Source organism: Myxocyprinus asiaticus, chromosome 27 (assembly GCF_019703515.2).
Source record: "Myxocyprinus asiaticus isolate MX2 ecotype Aquarium Trade chromosome 27, UBuf_Myxa_2, whole genome shotgun sequence".
In the NCBI taxonomy this organism is placed as follows: Eukaryota; Metazoa; Chordata; class Actinopteri; order Cypriniformes; family Catostomidae; genus Myxocyprinus; species Myxocyprinus asiaticus.
Genome location: NC_059370.1, coordinates 15,743,750 through 15,759,343, shown reverse-complemented (window position 1 = coordinate 15,759,343; position 15,594 = coordinate 15,743,750). Strand labels below are relative to the sequence as shown.

General features: G+C 37.3%; 1 protein-coding gene across 3 annotated transcripts in view; it reads right to left on the bottom strand.

The window, feature by feature from the left end:
• Positions 1 to 470: 470 nt before the first annotated feature.
• LOC127417796 (neutral alpha-glucosidase AB-like) overlaps positions 471 to 15,594 on the bottom strand; it is a 30,022-nt gene continuing 14,898 nt past the window's right edge. For 2 of the 3 annotated variants that reach the window (XM_051658040.1, XM_051658041.1), the window contains exons 13-24: positions 12,308 to 12,387; positions 11,684 to 11,824; positions 9,769 to 9,865; positions 9,549 to 9,650; positions 6,664 to 6,907; positions 6,197 to 6,261; positions 6,019 to 6,095; positions 5,823 to 5,897; positions 5,628 to 5,741; positions 3,008 to 3,120; positions 2,807 to 2,907; positions 471 to 2,692 (exon numbers count right to left, since the gene is read on the bottom strand). In XM_051658040.1, the coding sequence (XP_051514000.1) occupies positions 2,586 to 2,692; positions 2,807 to 2,907; positions 3,008 to 3,120; positions 5,628 to 5,741; positions 5,823 to 5,897; positions 6,019 to 6,095; positions 6,197 to 6,261; positions 6,664 to 6,907; positions 9,549 to 9,650; positions 9,769 to 9,865; positions 11,684 to 11,824; positions 12,308 to 12,387 (1,316 nt within the window). In that variant the 3' untranslated portion in view covers positions 471 to 2,585. Of the gene's footprint in view, positions 2,693 to 2,806; positions 2,908 to 3,007; positions 3,121 to 3,380; positions 5,330 to 5,627; positions 5,742 to 5,822; positions 5,898 to 6,018; positions 6,096 to 6,196; positions 6,262 to 6,663; positions 6,908 to 9,548; positions 9,651 to 9,768; positions 9,866 to 11,683; positions 11,825 to 12,307; positions 12,388 to 15,594 lie in introns of those variants that run through there. The other variant, XM_051658042.1, reaches the window with a different exon arrangement.

Sequence of the window (15,594 nt, the reverse complement as noted above, 5' to 3'; positions counted from 1 at the left end):
AACGTTTGACCCAAGTTAAACAATTTAAAGGCAATGCTACCAAATACCAACAAAGTGTATGTAAACTTCTGACCCACTGGGAATATATATATATATATATATATATATATATATATATATATATATATATATATATATATATATATATTATTCAGTTAAGAAAATGAGAAAAGTAGCTACACAAGCACGTAAAATTGTGATTGGCCCTGCCTTTCAGAACATATTTAGCAGAGAGACAAATATAATGTGAACAGATCTTCTTTTTTTTATTTATTTTTTTTTTATTCAAGAGTATAATATAGGATTACAGTCTCGCTAATATCACCAGTTGTTATATTTTGCCAGATATTCCAATACATTTCTTCTAAAAATCCCAGATCCAGTATATGATCATGTTTAAAATGTCCTGCATAATTAATGCACTGCAATAAATATTCTGATAGGTCAGTTACGTGGCGACAGTGTGTAAATGCAGAAGACACACCCATCTCTATAATTTCTGTAGACATTCAAATCGACAGTAAATTTACAGACATCGGCAGTAATAACATACAGACAAATGTCCGGTAAATGTATCCTGTCCAAATAGGGCTTTCCTTCCACCTCAAAAGTCCTTTTACTCTATATCCCTTAAAATCATCATGATAACAATAGTTTTTCCACAAAATGCCATATTTACTATACTATTATTTATCATCTGAATAATCACATCCTCTTACTCCACGTAAAATCTATATTAGGTCTCTTATCTTTACTCCCCCTTCTGGTGACTTTTGTAAGTGTTGATTAGAAGAGTTATGCACATTAAAAATAGGAGTTTTTGTTGGGAGAATCAGAAACAAAAAACAGAAAAGACTAGATAAAAAAAAAAAAAAAAATGAATCAATTGGTGTATGTTTGTTTTTTACTTGAGTAGAAAAATTAAAAAGAAAACACCTGTTTTTTCATTATCCGTTTTTTTGAAGTGAAGAATGAACTGAAGATACACAGATTATTATTGTACACTTTCACTTCATTGTATTATTTATAATTTTATAATTCTATTTTATTTTTCATTCTATTTGAATTTTTATTTGATTTCATATCATTTTATTGTTCATTTCTTTAGTAAATTGTATTTTTAATCTAATTTAATTAAATTTAATTGTGCAGAGCTTTCCACCATAGGCTGACTCTTTCAATACTGTAATAGTGGATGCCATATTTGGATGTTTTTAATTTGAATGTTTTTTTGTTTTGTTTTTTGGATTTGATTTGGATTGTATTTTAATAAAGAGAAAAACAAACTTTAAAATGGAAGTCAGTCTAAAGTGGATTTGAATGAAATGTTCCTGAATTTTATTTAAAACACTTTAAATTCATAACATTTTATACTTTTCTCCAGAACCTTCTGCATTTTATCAACAAGCATTTAGATCTCCCAGCAAACTGAAATAATGGAATAATTAACTACTTGAAATGAAAATGTAACAATACTTTGTGTAGCAAGCATTGAAGTTTGATTGTGATGGGCAAACTTCTTATAATGAAATAATTAGGTGAGTGAACAAATCAAGTGAACCTTACTGCCGAAGATATGATGGGGGGAAAATGAATGCATTTACATTTAATCTTTATTACCATCTCATTTGAACACCCATTCATCAATAGAGACATTAAACTCGGTCTCAAAGCCCACGCTTTCAGGGTCACCTTCGAAAATGCAATTAAACCATAAAATGGAAAATCAGCAACACAGAGCAGTCACATAAGATGATAAAGCAGAAATGTACACAAAACACTTCACTCTTTTGGACATCATATATATCGTTCTATAGTGGATGACAATAAAACTAACTTCACACAATCTTCCACATCACAGTATATGAGGCTGGAATAATTATAAGCACTGGGCTGTTGCTGGTTCAAAACAATCACAAAGTCCCAACCCACCCGACATATTCAAGTGCACTGAGAAACATATTAATCAACAAGGAAAAAAAATCCCACAGATTTAGTGGTTTATCCCCCTGAAAAATATTTCACAAGAGTCCCATGTCAATTAAACCAAGCCATGAGCACATCCTGCTCATTGTTAGTCTCCAGTGAAGGACTAACTCATTTAAAAACTCTAAAACCCTCCACGTGCACAGGTGATCACAGGTAAACCATTTACTGGAGCTTACATGTTTTTGAAAAGGAAGCATGTCAAAGACCAATTCACACCAGTAATAATTGGATTTTCGTTGTGCACTGTGTTAACTACATTAAACTCGCAACTGATCTAAATCTTCTGACTTGTGTGATGATTTAATTCATCTGACTTTAACACTACTTTTTCACTACATGGAATTAAAAAAAAAACATTGGACTGATTTTACTAAATTTAAAATGGAAAGAATTTACTGTCTGACCCTGCCATTGGGATCCATTTCTTTTGAGCACTGAGAAATATCTCTGACCCTGAACATAGTATCACTTCTTCACTTTTGAATTGTCATGTTGATTCTGTGTGCCTAATGTGTTTGTATGTTCATATGATTCTCTTTTTGGCGTCTCTCTCCTCTCATCTCATCTGGCCCCGGCTGCTGTAGAGATCCAGTGCGCTACTGCAGCTGCAGGGTCCAGTCGGCCCCCGCGTTCATCCCAGGTTTACGAAGAGTTAACACTGACATAGAGGCATCAAAGTCAAACTCCACAGAGCTTTCTTTGCCTGTTTGACAAAATGTGAGACGATTAGGAGAGGATTTAATCCCCAGCATGAAGGTCATTTTAATCATCATTTTACAATGTTATGATTTTGAGAAGAGCTAAATGAATATCTTACCATCCATCTTCAGAAGAACCTTGCTGGGCTTGCTGGCCCCCAAAATGATAACTTTTTCAATCCATGATGGGGTTGAGAAGTTACAGTCTGGGCACAGGTTACTGAGATGAGGAAGAGATGAGGAGTCAAAACTTGTTACGGTATATATGGAGTAGAATGCAAAAGATTGGAAGACAGGAAAAGGAGGGATCAATAGAATACCTGGAGGTGAGAGCATTATTGGCAAATGTGAGGCTCTGATGAATAAATTCTTTCTTTGTATCATAGCTAAAAGTATGGCCATCATCAATGTAGAGCTCTCCTTCAGCAAATTTCTAAATAAAAAATAAAATAAAATAGTTGGTCTAAAACATGGATTTTCACTTTGCGCATCATATCTATTTTAACTAGGGCTGTCAATTAATTAAATATAATAATTCAGATAATTAAAATTCATTACATAATTGTGCAGATGAGTAAAGCATTGATAAGACAATAAAAAAAGTGACTTCAAAAGGCAATATACTGTTTGTTTCCATATTATTATTAATATTTATTTTTATAAAATTTTATTATTTTTTTTTTTGATTTTTCCCCTTTTTCTCCCAATTTGGAATGCCCAATTCCCAATGTGCTTTTAAGTCCTTGTGGTCGTGTACTGATTCGCCTCAGTCCGGGTGGCGGAGGACGAATCCCAGTTGCCTCCGCGTCTGAGATCGTCAACCCGCGCATCTTATCACGTGGCTTGTTGAGTGCGTTGCCACGGAGACAAAGTGCGTGTGGAGGCTTCACGCCATCCACTGCGGCAACCACGCTCAACTCACCACGCGCCCCACCGACAACGAACCACATTATAGTGATCATGAGGAGGTTACCCCATGTGACTCTACCCTCCCTAGCAACCGGGCCAATTTGGTTGCTTAGGAGACCTGGCTGGAGTCACACAGCATGCCCTGGGATTCGAACTAGCAAACTCCAGGGGTGGTAGCCAGCGTCTTTTACCACTGAGCTACCCAGACCCCCATTGTTTCCATATTATTGAACACAAGCCTTTCATTGGCCTGCAGTCCAAAGCGATCCATTTTGCAATTGAATTCGTCAATCTGTCCGAGATTTATTATAAGGGCTTCTTTAAAGACATGTCAATGTACACATGGACACATTAACGCTTTTGGAGATTTTCCCTTAGGTTGAGTCACATCAAACAGTGTTTTTAGGTTGCTGTGTCAAGTTAAACATGGTTTGAAACTTAGAAAAACACAACTCGGGAGATCCCTGCTTTCAGAGTTGCGCTCTGTCGAGCCGTTTTTGAACCCTGAACATGTATAGCCAACATTTGGGAAGGGATCATTTTGGCAAGCTTCGCGATTTGGATTGAAATGTGATAAACATTGGGTCATCTCATATTGAGGCTGTCGTCTCAGTGTTTTACCACACACAGCTGCTAAATGGTGCCATTAGCTTGTGCATCGCTGACTGTAGTAGTTAATGCAGGCTGTTAAACGAGGATATGGCATGCAAGGCTACATCGTAATTTAAATTTTAATTCACTCCATAATGCTGCAGATAACATATACCAATGTCTCAGAGGTCAACATTTGTAGAATTTAAAGAGATTTCCCATAACATGTACTGTTTCTGTGCTTCTTTTAGAGCTGTCACTCTTATTTTTCCACATTAATGTGAAAATGCCAATGAATAAAAATGTATTACATTTTCTTAGGAGTTTTTACAGAGAGTGGTCTCCCAAAAACTCATGTTACATCTATAACCCAAGTTCATTTCCTGATCTAAACTGGGGAAAACTTCATCTAGACTGAATATTTTTTAATGTCTGGACTGCATCTGCAGGGTTTTATTATTATACAGACAAACGGCTCGATATGTGTGAAGATAAATTTCACTGCAAATATCACATCAGTAACGCTGGAATAGCAGCTAGTGATTTGTAACCTGTCAGCATTCGTGGCAACGGTTCAAACCCATTTTATATCAAACCATTTAATTTCTCTTGATGAATTAAAATAAACCGGTCTTACTTAAATGAAGTCCTGACGGCGAAAATCAGGAGCTTCCATCTCACGCACACTCAAAGTTTGTGCGTGACGCAGCAGCAGCGAAGTTTAAGTGAGTGAAGTTGTTCTGAGGGAAGTTTGAATGACACTTGTTTGAGTGAAAAATGCTTATCAAGAATGCACCGGACAGGACATTGTCGATAACATGAACCCCGATGAAATATGAACACAAGCAAAACCTTCGAGATTTAGTTTCATAATTTCATCACTCCACAGAAATAGAGTAAGCGTGCGTCTCCTCGGTCACTGCATGTATTAACCAGGAACATTTGCAATTATACGTTTAAAGTGAAACCGGAGTGCTTTGCGTTCACTATCACGGTTTATACTTGTTAGTTTATATTTTTGTGGCAGTTTGGCACGAGCCTCTGCTGACAGTGTGCGCATCAGATCGCTTCACGTGCTCTTCAGGACTGGAGCTGGTTGACCTCTGCGGTGCGGCACAGTGATGCTCGGACTCAGAGTTCAACTGAATGACACACAAAAGTACCGTTCATGGCATTTATACAGTATATTCGCTTAAAATCCCTTATTTGGGCATTAAAATGTGATAAAAATAAATAAAAAAATTCAATGCCAAAAGATCAGATGGTTATTTAATAATCGCGACAGGCCTAGTAGGAATATTCCTTATTACAGTCCGGGGATGTGATTAATTGCATACATTTAACAACGTATTATTTAAAAAATATATATAATTAAATCACATTGAATTAATGCATTCAATTGACAGCCCTAATTTAACTAGTGAAGAGACAGCTCTGTACCTGAGGACTGAGGGCCACATACAATGTGTACGGGTCATTTTCCATGCATGCAGAAGACCTGCGTACTCTGTCCTTCCTAGGGATGATAGAGCCACCACGCTGGAACACTGGGATCTAAAAGAGACATAAAACTCCAAATAAACCAACATTTTTATATAATGTTGCATTTTGTTTTCTTTAATAAAAGGCACTTACAGAGCTAAGACCGACTGGGATGTAGAGATTCTGTGCGCCGTTGTGTTTCTGGAAGGTGTGGACATCGTACCAAACCTGTATATGAAAACAGAAAAATAAGATCAAGCACTGGGGTGAGAGTGAGATGCTACACAGATAAACCTAAATTACATTTAAATAACATTTAGTGTAAACTATGACAAAACACAGGTGGCACCTCTCCAGCTCCAGGCAGGTATGCTGTGACCCCACGAGATCCTTCCTCAGTGACCGGGTGAACCAACAAATCCCTCCCTGAAAACAGAAGCAGGTTTTATCAAGTTATACATTCTATATTACAGACTTGCTGATATCTGAGACTTTCATTTATAAATGTAACAGTTATTATCTCTTACCAATGAGGAATTCATCATCAATGGTGAAAGTAGCTGTGTCCTTTGGATAATCAACCCACAGAGGTCTGACAAGAAAAAGAGCATTAAAGTGAAAAGGCATTGCACTCATGACTGCAAAAACAAACTAAGTCAGCTTAGAATAGCGAACAACATCCTAAACAAGCATACACTGAGATCAGACTCAGACTGATCTCAGATTGTTATACCACGGTACAGAATGATTCCCATATTCATGTTCAGCACCATCGTATTTACAAGTATCCTTTGAAGTACCTTGGAATACATGATAATAACATGGTAAATGTCCAATAAAACAAGGTAATATCATGGTACTTTTGGGTACTATTATTGTCAGTGTAGAATGATAAACTCTCAAATTATATACAATGAGAATCTCTGAAAGGGCTGTCAGAAATTATTTCAAATAAAAGGAAATCTACAACATTGTTCAAAGGGACCACGCTCACCTCATGACTGGCATTCCAGTTTTGTGTGCATTGTAGAACTGCTGGTACCAGTATGGCAGCAGGGTATAACGCTGGCGGACTGCCTCCCGGATGAGTGCTGTGTTCTCTTGGCCAAAGAGCCAGGGCTCCCTGCGTGGAGTGTCTAGATGGGCATGAGCACGGAAGAAAGGCTGATACGCCCCCGTCTGGTACCAGCGAACCAGCAGCTCAGTGCTGGGATTCTTAAAAAAGCCACCTACATCAGCTGTGTGTAAGAAGAGAGATTAACTATCATGATTACTGAAAATATAAAGCAGACAATCTCCATCATATAGCATTCAGTTCACACTTCACAATTGAGAATATTAATTATTTTAACTTTAGTTGTAGGATTCAAAACCCCATTTAATCAAAATTGAAGTTTTATGGCTTTTATTCCATGTCTGTTAACTTCTATAAGCTAGTGGGTGATTCTGATTTTAGTAATAGATCTACCGATCTCTGTTTGAGATTTAGAGGTCAACAGATGAATTTTGCAGATACCAATAACTAAGATGGTGGAAAAGACCGATAACTGATATCGGCCGATAATTTAAAAAAATGATTTAAAAATAAATCATAGTTTTTCTTTACTATGACTACAACAGACACAAGAGTCCAAATGAATAAAAGCCCAGATGCAGTTTATTGTTCAACCAAAATTTTAACCAGAAAAAAAAAAAAAAATGTTTGGTGCATAATGCGGGACTTTCAACTATATTTATATATATATATATAAAATAAATAAATAAATAAATGCCCAAAACACACAATGGACTCTTATTATGAAATGACAGAGACTTGGCCCCATTTCAATGCTCTATATTCAAGTATTTACCAAATTAGGCTTTTTATAGCCTATGTATTCACCAGATGAAGGGTTTTGCACGTATATATTTCACCAGATGAGGTTCAATGAGGAACATTTATTATTATTCACAAGATTTGAAGTTGGAGATACGATGTATGTGCTGACGGGGCAAATTTCCATATAGTCGTGGTTTTCTTTGTGTGCCCTCGCTTCAATTTAGAACACTTGATTATCTATCAAAAAAACAAAACATGCATTGAAGTGAGGATAAAAAATAAATGAAAGGTTTAGATACCGCAAATCCCCACATTATTGTTAATCACAAATAAAATAAATAAATAAATAAATAAGCAACTATCGGCATTTATTTTTGCCCAAAACCGCTAGTTTTAAAAAGCACCTATCGGCACAGATTAATCTGCAAAACCAATATATTGGTCTACCTCTAATAAAAATAATGCTGCTGCCACCTCTGTAAGGTTATTTTTTAACCTGTAGGTTTTCTCCAAAATTATAGCCAAAAGTTTTCATTTTGTCCCCCTCTCTACAAAATAATGGACTACTCTGTAAAGATTGATCCATGGCATTTAACATTTTATCATTCTTCAGAAAAATTATTAATAAATTCAAAAATCTTAGCCGGAGAACTTACTAAAATTTGGTTGATTTACTTAATTAACTTAAGAGTACACTAGGGTTATTCCATTAAGTTGACAAAATGAACTTTCAGCTGATGTATATATATACCGATCAGCCATAACATTAAAACCACCTGCCTAATATTAAAACAAAAAACATCCAGTGAACGGCAGTTCTGCGGACGGAAACGCCATGTTGATGAGAGAGAACAGAGAATGGCGAGACTGGTTTGAACTGAAAAAGTCTACGGTAACTCAGATAACCACTCTGTAATGTGGTGAGAAGAATATCATCTCAGAATGCTATTCTGAGATGCAGGTTGACACTGTTTTTGTGGCACAAGGGGGACCTACACAATATTAGGCAGTGTACATGCATTTAAAATCTACAGTTTTTCTCTACCGAAAATAAGTCCCAAAAATATAGATGACTCACCTTTCACTAGACAGAGTGTCTGAATCAAATGTTTACCTGCAATCGACAAGCAAGTAGGTTCATGGCGTAACAAAAGCCTATTGGGAATTTAAAGTGCCATGCAATTTCATGATATCTTTAAGAAGATTGAGAGAAATCTGTTTTGAGTTGCATTTTAAGTAGTGCTGATGATTTAATGCAATAATTCAGTGTGCTTAATTATATGAAAAACATCATGTTAAAAAAAATGAACACAATTAATCATGACCCCGGACCAGAATTTTCCTACCATCGGAGCAATTTAAGCTTGAAAGTAGCATCATAATTGTTTAAATACAACTTTTTATAATTATTTAACCATTATATATTTAATTATTGTTATTTTAGGGCCTTTCTCAGCAAGCATTTATACATGCATTTAATTCTATTAATTAATTGGCATATCTTGCAATTCATTTGTTTAACATTTTTAATTGATTGACAGCCCTACTTTTAAGTAATAAATTGACTGCTAAAAATGTACTATGGTGGAGGCCTGGGTAGCTCAGCGAGTAAAGACGCTGACTACCACCCCTGGAGTTGCGAGTTCGAATCCAGGGCGTGCTGAGTGACTCCAGCCAGGTCTCCTTAGCAACTAAATTGGCCCGTTTGCAGTGGAGCGTAGAGTCACATGGGGTAACCTCCTCGTGGTCGCTATAATGTGGTTCTCGCTCTCGGTGGGGTGCGTGGTGAGTTGTGCTTGAATGCCGTGGGGAATAGCGTGAAGCCTCCACGCACACTATGTCTCCGCGGTAACCCACTCAACAAGCCACATATTGCGTGGATGCGCGGATTGACGGTCTCAGATGTGGAGGCAACTGAAATTCGTCCTCCGCCACCCGGATTGAGGCAAGTCACTACGCCACCACGAGGACTTAAGAGTGCATTGGGAATTGGGCATTCCAAATTGGGGAGAAAAATGTCCTAGTGACATTTAAAGAGAAAATCTAGGTTTTTGACAGACCTCCACAAAAAGAAATGCCCACAAGCCCCAGACTGAGACACATGGGAATAGAAATCTTGAGATGGTCCCATTCAGCTGCATTATCACCAGTCCAGGCAGCACCTGAAAAACACAACGAGACCATGTTACTTGCTCTCCAAGCACATGTGTAGACTAAAATTATACAAGTATCTCTCTCAAGCTCTGAGTTCAGTGTACACAAACTACTATATGAATTCACCGTATCTCTGAGATCCAGCAAAGAAGGCTCTGGTCAGCACAAATGGCCTTTCAACTCCACCTGATCGCTGAATCTGACCCTCAGCAGTGGCCATTTGCTGAAATACAGAGTGGAAATTAGGGATGTCTCAAAAAATCTATTTTTGAAGAAAAAACATTTACATGAAATCATCATTGTAGGTGTTAGAGTATGAAAAACATTAAATCAATGTTATTGATGGTTGTTCCTCTTCCAATGGTTCTAAAATTTATATATACAGTTGTGCTCAAAATTTGCATACCCTTGGAGAATTGGTAATATATGTACCATTTTTAAAGAAAACATGAGTGAGCAGGCAAAACACATTTCTTTTATTTCTTATGGGATTCATATTCAACTGTAGGTTATAACAGAATGGCACAATCATAAAACAAAACATGGCAACAAAGAAAAAAATGAAATGACCCCTGTTCAAAAGTCTGCATATCCTTAGTTCTTAATACTGTATATTGCCCCCTTTAGCATCAATGACAGTGTGCAGTCTTTTGTAATAGTTGTCTATGAGGCCCCAAATTCTTGCAGGTGGTATAACTGCCCATTCATCTTGGCAAAATGCCTCCAGGTCATGCAAAGTCTTTGGTCATCTTGCATGAACCGCACGTTTGAGATCTCCCCAGAGTGGCTCGATGATATTAAGGTCAGGAGACTGTGATGGCCACTCCAGAACCTTCACCTTTTTCTGCTGTAAGCACTGGAGGGTCAATTTGGCCTTGTGCTTAGGGTCATTGTCATACTGGAAAGTCCAAGTGCGTCCCATGCGCAGCTTTCCTGCAGAAGAATGCAAATTGTCTGCCAGTATTTTCTGATAACATGCTGCATTCATCTTGCCATCAATTTTCACAAGATTCCCCGTGCCTTTAGAGCTAACACACCCCCAAAACATCAGTGAGCCACCACCATGCTTCACAGTGGGGATGGTATTCTTTTCACTATAGGCCTTGTTGACCCCTCTCTAAACATAGCGCTTATGATTGCGACCATAAAGCTCTATTTTGGTCTCGTCACTCCAAATTACAGTGTGCCAGAAGCTGTGAGGCGTGTCAAGGTGTTGTCGGGCATATTGTAACCAGGCTTTTTTGTGGCATTTGCTTCTTTCTGGCAACTCGACCATGCAGCTTATTTTTGTCCAAGTATCGCCATATTGTGCTCCTTGAAACAACCACACCATCTTTTTCCAGAGCAGCCTGTATTTCTCCTGAGGTTACCTGTGGGTTTTTCTTTGTATCCCGAACAATTCTTCTGGCAGTTGTGGCTGAAATCTTTCTTGGTCTACCTGACCTTGGCTTGGTATCAAGAGTTCCCCGAATTTTCCACTTCTTAATATGTGATTGAACAGTACTGACGGGCATTTTCAAGGCTTTGGATATCTTTTTATATCCTTTTCCATCTTTATAAAGTTCCATTACCTTGTTATGCAGGTCTTTTGACAGTTCTTTTCTGCTCCCCATGGCTCAGTATCTAGCCTGCTCAGTGCATCCACGTGAGAGCTAATAAACTCATTGACTATTTATACACAGACACTAATTGCAATTTAAAAAGCCACAGGTGTGGGAAATTACCCTTTATTTGCCATTTAAACCTGTGTGTGTCACCTTGTGTGTAACAAGGCCAAACATTCAAGGATATGTAAACTTTTGATCAGGGCCATTTGGGTGATTTCTGTTATTATTATGATTTAAAAAGGAGCCAAACAACTATGTGATAATAAATGGCTTCATGTGATCACTATCCTTAAATAAAAGACAGTTTTTTTTTTGCATGATCAGTCTTATTTTCAAAATCAATGGCAAAATTTCACAATTTCTGCCAGGGTATGCAAACTTTTGAGCACAACTGTATTAGGTCTTCATATTGCATATCATGCCGAGTTCCTTACCACGTAAAGTCCATAGATATTGTGTACATCTCTGTGCTCCCAGTTTCCATGGAGTGCATCTTTATGCATTGTGACCTCTGGGCCATTGAACACAGATGGCTCATTCATGTCATTCCAAGTATAAAGGTTCTCCATTGAGCCCTGTAAAGCAATATATAAACTTGTGATGGTGTTTTTGTCCTTTTCATTCCTAAAGCTTACTGACAGTATTCCATAATATATGTGTGTGTTCTAATAGCATTACTGGTTCTGTTTTGAAGGCATTGGTGAGGAGTTTGATAATGTATTCTATCATCACGTGTAGGCGTGGCTGCGTCTTCCTTCCTGAGACATTCATTTGTGCTTATTCTGCATTAAAATGCTTTGTACTTATTTTTGCAAACTGATTTTGTGAGCGTAAACACTTGGCATACGTAGAAGGGAAATGAAGCATAAAAACATCACATCCTGTTTGGGTGAAATGAGGGGAGAGACAAGTTTAGAGTAACAACAGCTGCTTGAATAAATCTATCTACACTACAACCGAAATCATAAGGTCTAATGCTTCTAATAATCTAGTTTCAGGTCCTTATTCTGGATCAGTTTTTCAGCTCTTTCAAAAAAACGAGAACATTAAGGTCTCACCTCATACTGATCATAGGCGAACATGCTGGCCCACCAGGCCCGCATCTCTGGGTTTGTAAAGTCTGGGTAACCGGAGTTTCCTATATCAAGACCAGACCAAAAAAGCAACAAGATATACATTTAGAGGGGCTGTCAATGCTAATCAAATTAATTTCATGTTATGCAAAACAAAACACAGAAACCACCCCCCCAAAATGATAATTCACAAAGATATTACATTACTGTGGCAGGAAAGTAAATAATTGAATAGAGATTATAAAAAGTTGATTTAGAAGTCAATATATCATTTTATTTCCATAACCTTGAACATAAGCCAATCACTGGATCCAATCCATAGTAATTAATTTTGCAATCAAATGTATAAAATGTAATGAATTCAATATTAAAGGGATAGTTCACCCAAAAATTCTAATTCTCATCATTTATTCACCCTCATGCAGTCTAAAACTCACCTTGAATTTCTTTCGTCTGCGTAACACAAAGATATTTTGAAGGATGTCTGATGTGTTTTTGTCCGTACAATAATGGGGTCCAAAACTTTCAAGCTCCAAAAAGCACAAAGGCAGCACAAAAGTAATCCACATGACTTGAGTGGTTTAATCCGTGTCTTCTGAAGTGATATGATCACTTTAGGTGAGAAAGACCAAAATGTAAGTACTTATTCACTATTAAGGCCTCGATATACTTCCTACGAAATCGAAGAACGAATGGGTGTGACGTAATTTAGAACGTTGTGTTTTGTGCCATTGCTTTGGCAAAGCATCACTCACTCCCAGTCAGTCAGTCACTCCATCCCCCTGCTGTACGCGAGCATGCTCGCTCACACACGCACGCACGCCCGCCCGCACGCACGCACGCCCGCCCGCCCGCCCGCCCGCACTGGAACCACCTGGCTGCATCCGAGACACCATGGCATTTTGGGGACACAATATTGTTTGAGATAAGTAACTTTAACTAACGTTACAATATCCACTACAGTTATCCACTAGTCCAAACACAATTTTATCATTATTAATGTACGACAGCAAACAGATAATGTTCCTGCATAAGTTATCGTTGATAGTTAACATTAATCTAACGTTAGCTAACGACGTTAGCTGTCAGTCTCCTTGCTAATGTCAACTGACATAACCGGCTGCTTGTCGTGAAAAACAATGTATAACGTATGTAACGTTATATCTAGTTAGCTAACGTTAGCTAATTATCTAACGTTAATGTTTTTACCAGCGGCTCTAACAATGTAACTATTTTCAGCATCTGAGGAGCAAGTTCATTACAGGTAACCACTTTTGCTTCATTTCTTTGATGGCTCACAGGGCTCCACATTAACGCTTGTCCACTTGTCCAGGACAAGTGGATTTTTGAAGGGGCAAGTAAAAAAGAATTATACTTGCCCGACCGGACAAGTAGACTGATTAAAACATCAATAACACAAAAATAACCAGCTGTATTTGTGATAGGCTAGGCCTGTGTCACTTATTAGAAAGTTCATATTCTTATTCTGCTGTTGAAAGTAATGAAGAGCACATAATTTTATAACTCGCTATTGATCTAGTAACAGCTGCACCCTGTTTGATTGACAGGCGGCGTATGTGTGTGTGCTGAACATGTGCGTGCGTTCCGAAAATGCTCATGATAATGCACACCTGAACGGACAAATACATTTCAAAATTACACCAAAATGCCCATCTTGGTGAGGTATTCATGTAAACATAGAGAGTGGTGTCTAAAGTGAACTTAACAGTGGAGAAAAAAGCGGATTTGTATTAAAATGTCGGATTTGTAAGTATAAATGTAAGCTAATAAATAGACCTGCTGCTGTCTAGTGTGTCATTATAATAATCAAACAACCATAACAAGAAAATGAGAAAACACTCACTGCTCTTGACGGAGTAACTTCAGTAGCTTTAAAAAGTATTAATGTATTATAATCAGACAGTGAACACCAGTAGTAGTTTTGTTGTATTTCATTCTGAATGTTTACTTCAATACTTGATGGTCTACTGCTGTTATTTTTTTTTAAAGCTCTTAATTTGTATTTTTGTTCTATTATTTTTAATCTATTTCTATTCATTGCTGTTTTTATTGTTATTTTATTATTGACTGTTTACTAGTCTTGAACAATTACTTAAGAACTTGAAACCATTCTTCGATAATTAACATTAGTGTTATTTGTTGTGGTTTTGAAGCTGGTTTTGAGAATCGTCAAATTTCACTACAGACTACTGAAATTTTGGTATTATGATAATGTATAGCCTACATTGTACATGGTAGATCTTGCTGCAATAACATGATGAAAAAGTAGATCTCATTCCATAGAAGTGTGAGCATCCATGATGTTAATGATGGCGATGGAGGCTTTCCTTTATTTGACTACCATACGTGACATAAATTAACTATCATATGGCAATAGCCTCCTCCCCTACCCAGTGCAGTTTACATTTCTGTCGCAGAGAATTGAGTTGATTGCATAGGTACACTATAAGGCTGGCCATCGATCGTAATTGTAGAAAACTATACAACAAACTCTGACATGTTACTTGAGCATGTAACTTAAATGTCCTTTTTTCTTTCTCTTCGGACAAGTATCTTTTTTACTCAGACAAGTGATTGACCAATTTTCTTGTCCGGAGGACAAGCACATGATAATGCTTAATGTCGAGCCCTGGCTCAAATGTATGCTCTAGTGGATTTTGTGTTTTGACCATTTGTGAACTGTTTTAAACTCTGTCTCCGTTTACAATGCTTTGTGGGTGTGACTCTTTTTGCCATATCATCACCATTCATATCTATACAACCAATGTGTTTATGATTAAATTACTACTAGGGCACAAATTTGTTTACAACAATACAAAGTTCTTGATAGATCTAGCCCCTTAATTTTGCTCTCAAAGTGCACCAGATTGATGCATTTAACTTTAAAATGTACAAACTTTTCTTACAGGGGAGCATGCCCCCACCCACCACACAGTCTCACACAATCCTGTGGGAAACACTGAACATGAACATATTGGCGTGTATTTTTTTTTTTTTTTATATTTTCCAAGACCATGCAATTTTTTTTTTTAGTCTACAAAAGGAATCAAATCTACTCAAATACTCTCAGTGCCCATTCACTCATGTGCCATCTGCAGCGAAAGCCATTCACACATCTGTCTAAAGATATGCCTCTATCATCATTCTTTTGTCTTTATTCTGCACATTAACACTTTTATAGACTCATCTTTGCAATAATATCAGTGTCATAAATCACAATAACAGAGTGTAACCAGCACATATTATGGCCG